General features: G+C 29.3%; 1 protein-coding gene across 5 annotated transcripts in view; it reads left to right on the top strand.

Moving 5' to 3' along the window:
• Positions 1-12,897, top strand: part of LOC115234691 (longitudinals lacking protein-like) — a 272,992-nt gene that overhangs the window by 248,085 nt on the left and 12,010 nt on the right. Inside the window, exons 7-8 of one of the 5 annotated variants that reach the window (XM_029805941.1) lie at positions 1,050-1,175; positions 1,966-2,259. The exons of 3 other annotated variants lie outside the window; for them this stretch is intronic. In XM_029805941.1, the coding sequence (XP_029661801.1) occupies positions 1,050-1,175; positions 1,966-2,219 (380 nt within the window). In that variant the 3' untranslated portion in view covers positions 2,220-2,259. Of the gene's footprint in view, positions 1-1,049; positions 1,176-1,965; positions 2,260-11,178; positions 12,488-12,897 lie in introns of those variants that run through there. One more of the 5 variants, XM_029805974.1, reaches the window with a different exon arrangement.

Here is a 12,897-nt window from a genome sequence, read left to right as displayed (position 1 = left end):
AGTGTTGTAAGATTCCAAATGGAATCTAGATAACCGAGCAGGAGGAATACAGTAGTATGGAGCTTTGTTTGGCTCACTGGTAGAGTGTCAGCCAGCGACGAGTTGAGCCCTTTGGTGTTGTCTCAAATATTATTCCTCTGCTCTCGATTTAGGCTTACAGTGTAGACTTAACGAGGTTGGAGACCTCGATTGAAAGCACATACTGATAGTATCTTTTCTTTTCAGGTTACATCAAATCCTACAGGCCCCAAGATTATCACAGACGGTACCGCGGCAACTACACGTGCGACGCATGCGGTAAGGAGTACACGTGGAAACCGTCTCTAACGAGGCATAAACGCGAGGAGTGCGGTAAGGAACCGCAATTCACGTGCCCGATATGCAACATGAAGATTCGTCGCAGTGGCCAACTCAAACAACATTTGCTTTATGTTCATAATTGGATAAACAAACCGATGAATATATAGTAATGTAAATAATAAAATCAAAGAAACGATGTTATGTGCTCTCTTCTCTCTCTCTCTCTCTCTCTCTCTCTCTCTCTCATCCTTTATTTCTGTTCACTATTTGAATATAATGTTATTGATTATTATAATTTGCTGGTGTTGCAATAATTTCTTTGTTTATTCTAAAAATGATGCGACTTTAATTATTTTGTGTTCCAGATTAATTGCATGTGCGAAATTGTCCATACGCTTGCTATTTGTGCCTATTATACTCTATTTTTTATTATATTTATAATATAAAGGAGAGTGTATTGCGAAAGGAGATAGAGAATAGACGATGAAAGAGTGGAATGCAAGAAAGATTGTCCAAATCTGTTCTTATATTTAGATTATAAGCTTGCCCTAAGAAATGATCTTTGAAGAAACTGGATTGATTTATGATGTCAAAATTTATTTATTTGCGATAATAAATTTGATTTTTTCCAAGAAAGTGAAAAACAGCGCGCTAATGAACTTCGACGCTACGACGAAGAACTAAAAATGAATACGAATCTAACGAAACTGCGACGAATCACGTACTGATAGCGTATACTTTATTTCCAGATTACGGCAAATACAAGTACGGCAAGTTCAAACACAGGCAGTACCGCGACAAACACATCTGCCACGCATGCGGTAAGGAGTACGTATGGAAACGATCTTTGACGAGGCACAAACGCGAGGAGTGCGGTAAGAAAGAGCGACGATTCATATGTGCTCTTTGCGGCAAGAGATTTAAACACAAGCATCATCTGAAGGATCATCAACAACGCCTTCACAATCTTTGAAAAGGGAATCAATTTTCTAAAACTTATTGTCAAAGCTATTAATTTAGCAAATTTTAATGCAAAAACATGGAACGCGCGAAGCTTCATAATAATAAATTGAGACATAGTGGTTGATTCGGATTTGATCGGATATTTGACGTATATTCCGAATGAACAAATCAAATATGTATAAATAAAATCGAACAGCAAAAAAAAGACGCTATGTGTTTTTACTCATTATTTCTATCTATGATTTGAATGTCAAGTAATTGAATCGTGATTGTATTTATTCTAAAAATAAGGAACTTCAAATTTATTAAAATATTAAGCGTTTCATGTTGCGAGAAAGAAAAAAAACTTTCTTGCGTGTTATATATGGCCATTATTTTTATCTCTTATACGAATATAAGAAACAGTATAATGCGAATATAAAGAATAGACTGCAAAAATAAAATGCGAGAGGGTTGTTCATATATATTTTATATCCTGCTTTTAGTTTTTAGAAGAGATAAAAGATCTTCGAAAAAATTCGATTAGCTTATGTAGATAAAATTTATTCGAGTTAACGAACTTGATTGAATATTACTCTTTTGAGAAATTAAATCATCGCACTAATAAATTTCGACATTATGACAAAGAATTTAAAAGAAATGTAAATCTGATGAGATTGTAACAGATTAAGAGGACACGCTGATAGTGTCTTTCCTTTTCAGGTCGCGACAAGAAACCACAAATTCATCACAGGCGCAAATATATTTGCGATGCATGCAAGAAAGTATACACGTGGAGATGTTCTCTGAGGAGGCATATACGTGAGGAGTGCGGTAAAGAGCGGCAGTTCACATGCGCTCCTTGCGACAAGAGGTTCAAGCACAAGCATCATTTAAAGGAGCATCGTTTGACACAACTTCATAAACAAACCGTGAAAAGGAAATCAAATTCCTTGAGACGTGGCGTCACTAATTAACTTAACAAAACTACACGTATTCAAAATATGCAAAATAAAAGTTTGCAATATTCAACTTGATGGACAAATATAGAAAATAAATTTAAACAATAAAGAAATAATATTATGTGTTCTCGTTTTTTTTTTGCTTCCGTTTATCGTTTGAATACCAAATTGTTGAATTATTACAATCTGTTAGTTCTTCTTATTCTTTTAATGATGATTTATTCCAAATCAAATTTATTTCGCAAATAATGCATGAAAAAATGAAAAATTATTGGAAAATTAAATATTTCATATTTCGAGAGAATTACCTTTGAGAAGTGAATGTTTTGCATCTTATTATGACGTGTTGTTGAAAAAGTTGATTAATTATATTTTATTTATGTTTATGCGCGTGTGTATCTATATTATTATTCAAATATGTTTTCAACTTAATTGTTATTACATTATGAATTAATTATTTGTTAAAAATAGTTTTAATTAAAGATAATTTAATTGGTTAATTAATATATATTTAATTAATTCTTTGGTTAATTAATATATACATGCGAAAAAGATAAATTCTCTTAAACCTACTTAGAGTATATGTTCAAAATATGAGATGTCATCGTCTCAAAAAAAGTGCAATTTGTTACCTTTCTTTCGTATATTAAGCACTTCATAAAATTTACTTCACTTTTTTCTTATTGTCTATGGATTGCGACTTATCTTTTTACAGTTTAGTGCCGAAAACTTTGTATTTATTTGTATGTAAAATAATATGCAAATGACTATCAAAAATATTTTTCGTAAAACAACCTACACATTTGTGTTATTATATATTAACGTAATATTCTCTTCAATTTTCACTCTAACTTTGTTATAATAATTATAAATATGAATAAAATTTTGATATATATTTATTGTGATAATTTCATCGTACATTTACTCTTAATTAACTCTTAATTAATATTATTTATGTTACACAGGAATTAAAATTAATATTAAAAATATCATCAATTGGCATATATATTTTCCTTTTCTCGTTGTCTCTTAATTTTATGCAATAATCAAAATGAAAGCTATTGTTTTGCTATAAAAACAGATATTTACGTATCATTGAGGGATTATATATACATACTTTTTAATAATATCGATTATTATATATTGTTGTATGTATTGTCTCAAATCAGTTAATAATTCATAAGACTTCACACAAAAATTACAAAAAATGCCTGCACATATAAATTTAAAATTTTATAATGAATGTAATGGATATGAATATGATACGTAGAAAAGTATGATTATATGTATATATGTCACTTGATGAAATTATACTGGTATTCAGGGAGTCGACTTTTATTTCAGTTATTATATGAAAACTAGAGAAAAATATTGGTAAATAATATTTCCGGTTTTTCAATTTTTTTATGTCTATATATCAATGCAATATCGAGACTAGTATTATGAAAATTTCTTATGTGTACATATGACTGAATGCTTAATGCTAATATCATGAAAATTTCAGTTATATATCGATATACTCGCCGTTCAATATAGATAGAGATTTTTAACAATGCGATTTTATAAGAATAAAGGTAAATACGATATTGAGATAGAATCTCGCCACATCGAAATTACTCGGATATTTAATCCCTGATTTTTGACATATTGCGGATGACTTTGAGGAAAAGATCGAAATTAGAAATCTTGCCAAACCGGAAACCAGAACTAAAGATCTAATTTTCTCAGATGACGGACTTTCTAGCATGCACGCCATCAACGTTGAAATCGACGGTTAGTCCGACATTAATGAAACCAAGATTGTTACATATATGTTTCAGATCAACAGATGTTGCGCTCGATATGCTACCCCTGCAACACGTGTGGCAAGACATACAAATGGAGAGAATCGTTAAGTCTGCACAAACGAATGGAGTGCGGTATTGAACCACGCTTCGCCTGCAGCCTCTGCGGCAGAAAGTTTAAACACAAGCATCACCTCATGAAACATCATAAAGCAATTCACAAATATATTTAATAAGAAACAAAGCGAACCGGCATTTTTTTTATATTTACAGAAGAAAGATGATGCAAACCTCATGTAAGAAGAGATATTAATTTAATATATTAATAGAAATAAAATGATGAAGTAACATTCAAATAATCTCTCTGTCATGTAGGGAAATTGTATAATCCCATCTTCCCGGATTTCTATATTTCCGAACTTTATTTTAATTAAAAATTGACGTGCACGGTTACATAAAATAATAAAAACGTTAATATACGTTATCATTCAATTTAATAAAACTGTTGGACTGAATTTAAAATTCCCTTAATTTATTTTATTGTAAATAGTGTTGCACGAATTTCACGCTTTCTACATGCACGATTCATATTCTATTTTATGTTAGATGAAACTAGTCGAATAACAGTGTTTTCATGCTGGTTTTGTAACAAGAGCTCAGAAATCATTGATGTACTTATACCCACTTGCAATGGTATGGCAGAGTATTCGAATATGCTTTTTACAGCAAAAGATTCGAGAGCAAATATTATCTCAACCAATGTATGACATATCTTTACATAATTTATAAGATTTATGTAAGATTCCTCGAAAATTTAATACTACTATTTTATTTAACGAATTTTTAGTTAATCTTTAGTTAATTTCTTACATATATGTGACAGAATATAGCATGAATAACGGAGAAATTAAGAAAATAATTAAACGCAGAAACAATGGTGTATTCTGCATATATTTTGAAATGCGAATCTTTCTTTATTATCTTTTTTTCGCAGGTTCTAGAAATATCACTTTACAATGTGTTTTACTATAGAACATATGCTATTTATTTTAAAACATTATGTAAAACATTATAATGATATCTCAGATACTTATTGCAAAAATGAGAGACAAAAAAATAATAATCTTGTGATAATCCAAATGATACTGCGTGACTAATTCATAGATTAATATGTTGATGACAATTTTTTAATACAGCAATAAAACTAAATTTATTTGTCGTCTTTATTTGCTTTTTTTTATATTATTATAACAATAAATTTAAAAATTTGAATGAGACATAAAGTGCACGTGTGTAAAAATTTAAATCCTATTTTACTAAATAAATTTGCATTTGCCGTAAAAAAATCAAAAGTCTCTTTATAAGATCACGTGTTATGAAAAATTATTAGAATTATTTGCTTTATGGGAGTCTGTGTAAAAGTAACTAACAATAAGTAAAATTCATAATTATCTCCAAATATAATTAATTTTTAACAGATAATTATAGTTTCAACATCGTTTTAATAATCGTATTTAACGTGTTATGTTTGTATTTTTATTCACGTATTATGTTTGTATTTTTATTAACGTATTATGTTTGTATTTTTATGTTTATTCTTTTCTTTATTAAGATTTAAAACATTACATTAACAATGAAGATTAAAGACGAGAACAAGGATGTATTTTTTATTGCAACTTTCTCTTTGTTGTGATAAGATTGTTGCGTGAATCATATCAATTCGTCAAAGAATTGGTAGTCTTATTTGAAAAGAATAAGATTGCGAATTTTTTTATCTGATTTATATATATATAAATTGCACTGTCTTTTTCTCGCGTAGTGTAGGAAAATGATGAAGGAAATTCTATTATAACACTCTACTGTAAAATGCACTTTAAGATGCATGCACGCACCATTCATTATCTGTTTTTCAGGTGAGATTGATCGGACAGCGTTTTCGTGTAAGATTTGCGGCAGGATCTACGCCAGAAAAACATCCATGTACCGCCATGTGCGTCTTTGCGGCAAGCAGCCCAAGTTCGGCTGTATTCTTTGCGACAAGATGTTCAAGTACAAACATAGGCTATACTCGCATCTTACATCGAAAGCACATTACATGAAACTACAAGAACACCTAAACACATAAATTGCAACAACGAGGACTGACTTGAGAATGTTCATAAAGCACGCCCGAGATTTCTATTGCATTGTAATATATAAACTTATATACTTTATTATATTTGTATATAAACCTTGCTAATTAATAAAGATCTAATTCTATTATCTTTTGATGAATCTCACATGATACTTTCTGTTAATTCTTATGAAAGAACGTTCCGCTACAGATTGTTGGCCATATTATCATTGAGTAAACGAGATCGAACAATCATCGCTTTCAATCTTCTCATAACGATTCGATGAACATATATCGCTTTACAAAGCATATGATTATACATATGTATATATATGTATATTACTACAAAAGAAACGCGAATGCGATTTTAAATGCAATTGTACGACGTATAATATCCCTGTATTTATTGCATTGCCAGTAAGATGACAAAGGGATGTTAACGTCTTGTAATAGCAGTTAACGCGCCGGACGTGTCTCATGCAAATGAGAACGTCAATTAAACGTGTCGGTTGCCGCCTTAATACGACGTCATCGCATCCCTCGTATTATGATGACTTCTCCATTCGGAAGCACATTTTGCGTAGAATTCTCTCAAAAAATATAAAAATTTAATTTTTATATAAATATATTTTCTTCTTTTTATAGCATTCTTTTTATTTAGTGCACAAATATGAAATTTAAAACTTTAATGATCGATATATATCGTCAGATATATTAAATACGATTTGCAATTAAATACAAGAACTTTAGCGAAAAGTTAATAAAAAAAAGGTGGTCGTATCTAACATATATAAAAATTCCTCAGCTGAAAGTATAATATTTTCACTCAAAGAAGACACGAATCAGTAGTAAATGCGATTACGATTGTAACGCATATCGTATCTTGTTAATGTTGTTCGGCGAACGCGGCATTTGGGGAGCTGGTTTGGTAGCGTAAAAAACCGCGACTTGTGCGTGATTTCCGGGATTATAAATACTATGAAAACTTCTCTTCTTTTTTTCAGTCTACCTAGAGAAGAAGATGTGGGTCTGCTTCCAATGCGGTAAACGTTACCTATGGCGCGGCTCCTTGAAGAATCATATACGAGTGGAATGCGGCAAAGAGCCGGCCTTCAAATGTCCCGTCTGTGGCAGGAAGTTCAAGCATAAGCATCGCTGGCAGTCGCACGCGAAATGCATGCACAGCATTAAATTATAACGCGCGGGACATCTCAAGTATATCATGCTATATTTTTCAGCGGAGCAACAGAAATACACGAATGCGTATTTTAGTGATTAAGTAAAGGAAAAGCAGCTTTAGAAGAAAATATATATTTTGTAATAAGACGCAAGACCAGCGATTTTTACAATTCTGTGTTATTAAATTTTACAGTTTGGTTAATATTAGATGTAGCATTTAGATACATATTTATGTGAAATCAGTATTTGAATTTCTAGAATTTCTAGAATTATTCTAAAGTTTCTTTGATTTTAAAAATTTGTATATGTAATTTATTAATCTTCTAACATACGTACTTCTTAAAGTTTCGAATAAAAAATATTGTTTCAAAACTATCATCATCTGATTTATTGGTGAGGTATATTTCTCCTTTATTATTTGCTACTTTCAAATTGATGTATATCATTATTGCAGAGAAAGTGATACTATTATTAATTGTTCTTTAAGTACATATAGTATAAAAAATATATTATATTTTTATTTTTATTACCGCAAAATATATTCCGTTTTTATTATTGAAGTTTAACGATGGATCGATTGCACAGATTGTGTTAGCAACAGAAATATTGTAATAAGAATAGTAAATATTGCAGCTTTCTGTTAAAAAATAAAATTGTAATGCGAATGATAATGGAGATCATTTATCAAATAATCCTTCTTTTAAAAAGAGAGAGAAAATATAGGATTTTTTATATTATTGAAATTATTTTTCAAAAGAAGTTTTGAACAATTTGAAGCATTCATTTGATAACCTGTACACTTCACACAACTACAGTATGATTTATTGTGGCATCTATTGTATATTAGAATGATTTTTTGTTATTAGTTATAAAAATGTATGCTATTCTGATATATCGGCAAAATCTAAGGCGAAAAATTTTGATTTGTCCTGATTCTGTTTACTCATGCTTGAAAGAATATTTCTTTAAGATTATCAATGTACTTTGTAATTTCATCTTGCGCAGAATATTTTTCTTTCTTTCTTTCTTTCTTACAGGAACGATTGTATGTGACAATATTTGAAACGAGGTAATCAGTAGTATAAATAAAAAAATATTAAATTTACCTGTATCACATATCAGACAATAAAGAAGGGGATCCAATCCTCTCGATAATATTTATCCGAGAAAGCGACGCGCAGAAATATCGATTATTCATCACAATAATTTAAGGTCAGCTCTTTGAACAGCGAGATGCATTAAATCAAGGTAGCAATCACTGTGATGCACGCTTTCGATGTTGCGATCAAGAAAAGCAAATTGAGCGAACGACATAATGATCGCCACTCTCTTTTTTCAGCCTCCTCTCTGAAATCCTGGTCTTGTTACCGATGCGGCAAGCGGTACATATGGAGGGACTCGCTAAAGAAACACCTACGGGTCGAATGCGGAAAGGATCCTACTTTCGAGTGTCCGATCTGCGGAAGGAAATTCAAGCACAAACACCGGTGGCAGTCACATGCCAGATTGATTCACTATATTAATATATGACCGAACAACGAATTGATCGATGAATCGTGAAGCAACCAATGTGAACAAGATATTCTTAATTTTTTTTTTTTTTTTTTTGTTATATTAACTCAGAAACGATTTCTAGACCATTCTTTGATTTTTTCTCTTTTTTTTTGATGGTTTCAGTTAAATTTTTATTGAGATACATATCTCATTATACAATATATTTTCATTAGAAAATATATGCTATTTCTTTGAGAAATATAATAGTTTTTAACAAACAAGAATTATAATAATAGACGGGCTCGAGGAGCAAATAGCGGATACATGCAATATATTATTTATTTTTTTTTTATTTCTTGGCGATTGTTCCCAAGTTAATCTTTTCATTAATCTTTCTATTAATCTTTCATATATCATTGCATTAGATCGCGATAGAAATTCTCTTGTAAATAAGAATATATCACAAAATATTCTATATTCTTGAATAGAGAAAATGAAAAAAATTATCACCGAAGTTATTTGGAAGATATAGTTACTGAGATAATATTTATGTTTGCTTTTTGAGACTGTTTAATAAATAAATAAGACTGTAAAAAGTAAAAACGTGTTTAAATGGTATTAAACAATTGTAAATAAAATATTTCAAAAACATCTTGTAAGCATTTTTTCTTTCATATATCTTATTGCTAATTTCTACAATACATTTTTTACATATATTATATGTTATAAAATTATATACATATACATATAATTTTATAACAGGAAAAAATGTTAGCTTATGCTGTAATTTAGAGAATGTGTTCTAAGAACATAAATCTCGTGTGAATTGTTATCTTTCAATTTGTAATGTAAAAACAAATATAAGCAGTTGTTCTTTATAATCACAAATTCACAATTAATAACATGTTCAATAAATTAATAATTCAAAATCTCGATTCTTTTCGATCGCTTCTATGAATATCTCTCGTTCGAAAACCTTACTAACCGGAAATCAACCTGTCACTTTCAGAGTACGAGTATTGCAGAAAGTTGAACTTAACTCCGATGTTTTGCCAAAACTACGGAAAAGATTACAAAAATAGCGATCAACTACTACGTCATCAAACAAAGTGGTGCCTAAAGGAATGCAATTTCGTCTGTTCGATATGCAATAAGGCCTTCAAACGGAAGTGTGATTTACGTAGACATATCGTCTCAAGTAACACGAATGGAACAAATCGGACTTGTAAGAATTAACTATTAATAAAAAAATTTCATATGTTAAATTTATTATTAAACAGAATATTTTGTTTTATTAAATGGAAAAAATATATAAGAAAAAAAAAGCACGCACAGATATACGCGATATTTTCTACAAAAGACGAGATAAATTCCTTAGAATCCAAACATTTTTTTGACCATTATATTCTTTTCTTAGGGACAACAAAGATGCGTATCACTCGAAAACAAATAATATTATAATAAATATATGTATATGGGTGTGTGAGAAATGCATACAAGTATAAATCCTTGGATATTTATGTTTTCTTTTTTGATCCAACTACTTTTGATGACTACTTAAGCACGAACATTTTATACGTGGTAATTTAAGTTTATTTTAATTCGAGCAAAATTATACATTTTTTTAAATACATTTTTGTTGTATTACTATTATATTATTATACAGTTAGCCGTTGATTAAAAATGATTTCAATAATTTTTATATTGCCCAAAAGTTTAGCCCAAATCTTTAAGATGTTATTCACGAAAAAATAATTCTTTGTACGAGAAAATAAATTGATATTTGTATTTTATTAAAATAAATATTTATAATATTAATAATATTATTGAATTTTTATTTGCTCGTATTCCTTTTTTGTTATTAAATTACATACATACGTACAAACACACACAAACACACACAAATACACACACACACACATACACACACACAATATAGATGAAGCTTTTGTTTAAAAAGATGCTAACATGATAAAAACAATTTCTGTGGAGATTTTTATTTAAAAAGTAATTAAGAGTCTATTGCATTATGGTTTAGCAATTGTAGATTTAATTGTGGTTTGTTAAAGTTTTCTGTTCTACATTATCCAGAATTATCATGATTATAATATTTAGAAAGAGAAAGACGTTGTTTTAATTAATTATGATTATATATATTCATGTAACTGAATCTGTTAGAGAATTAGTTTTTCGGAACTATTTATCAACAAATTTACATCTAGAAATTAAAAAAAAAAAAACAATAATTAACTATTATATTCGTACAAATCAGACAAGTTATAAGTTTTTTTCACTTTTATGATATCTCGCAATCTCAATTAAAGACTCACTAACGTTCTCTTATATATATTTTAAACTGTTATTAGGAATTTAATCTTCTACGCTTTTTTCTTTTGCTTTTCAGTCCCGAGACTGATCGTGAAGAATATAGAGAAGTTGAAGTACTCGAAAAAACCGGTAATCTACAAATGCGTGAGATGCGGCAAAGGCTACCAATTAGAAACGTCCTTGCGAAGACATCAGAGATTGGAATGCGGCGTCGAACCCAAACACGAATGCCAGATATGCGGAAAGAAGTTCACGTATAGATTCATGCTAACTCATCATTTAGTGTCGTGCAAAAAAAAGAGATTAAGAGAAATGTTTTAGACAAATTTCGAATGTTGAGATGACAAAAGCTACGCTGCGATTCACGGAGAGTAATGCTTCTTCGTTTCGAAAGATACAAAAAAGATGATCGCAATACAATCTTGATATTTGGTATCATTTAGATAAGATTGTATCGCTAAGAAGTTGTGTGAATTAACTCTGAGTTAATTATTTTTATTTTTTTTTCTATGTTATAATTGTTACGAAAACCGAGTTATAATCAGAGTTAATGACAGTCAATGTTAGTGCAAATTTAACATATATGTCAGAACAACGTTAAGACGTCATTCTTAACGTTATACTTGTCTAACAGTCTTTAAATTAATTCTAGTAATGTACTATCACGTAATAACGCGCTTGAAAATAGTTGATTATAAAATAAATGTGTTTTGCTACAATTTGAATCCTCTCGAAGTGACGCTACGAAAATACTTTTTTCGATACTTATATATAAATATTTATATGTATAAATATTTACATGTAAAGAGTATTTTGCTATCTTGCTTTGCAATATTAAATTGATATAATAAAACGATATTGCGCGCGCGTTTTTGCGGACTAATATGCGTCTCGTTTCTAAAAAAAAAATCTTAAGCGCATCATTTGTTTAAATATTTCTTATTTTTGTCACATATTAAAGTATTATATTAATTCATATTACTATATAGTACGCAACTTTGAACTGTGTATTACAATTACTATATTATGATGTAATATATTTTTCATAATATATTAATTTGAGTATTCCGCGCATGCGCGTTTTTCGAAAGAACATTTTTAAAACAAGTAGCTTATTTGTAATAAGCTAATATAAAAATAAAAAGCTAATAAAAAAATTATATAGATACATTAATATTTATATATTATATGACAATGTTATATATTTCTTTAAATAATTTAGATTTTATCGTTTCAAAAGATCTGATGCTGATCAAGCGTTAATTGCCTACAGACCTTATCTGTTAAGATTAATTAACAAGGAATTAAGAATTTAGCATTTGTTGCTTAAAATTGTTTTTAGTGTCAAACATATAAAATTATTTTAAAATATTTAGAATTAGACATAAGAGAGAAAGAAAAAGAAGGAGAGAGTGTATTTGTAACTCAACTGTACATAGCATGTTTATGTAAACATATGAATGATAGACTGATATTATTTTAAAAAGACGCGATAAAAAAAACTGACGAAAAATGTGGTATACGCTGAGATTTTCACTTCTTGTTGTAAAAAAAAATAAAGAAAAGAGAATCTTCGAACTAAAATACCAAACTAAATGTACAGTTTTATTAATAAATTGCCCAAATATCGATAATATTAGAAAATAAAAACATCCTATGTTATATTTATTTAAATGATTTTTCCTACTCTTTTGACGTATATATATACTTGCCAAAATAATATCTAAGAACTCTAATAACAAAAAAATATAATTTTCACTTTGCACAAAAATTTACAGCTTGCCTTGCTCTTTTT

This window comes from Formica exsecta, unplaced genomic scaffold (genome assembly GCF_003651465.1).
Source record: "Formica exsecta isolate Colony F162 unplaced genomic scaffold, ASM365146v1 scaffold201, whole genome shotgun sequence".
Lineage (NCBI taxonomy): Eukaryota > Metazoa > Arthropoda > Insecta > Hymenoptera > Formicidae > Formica > Formica exsecta.
The sequence above is the reverse complement of the archived record's forward strand: the minus strand, read 5'-3'. Positions and strand labels throughout refer to the sequence as shown.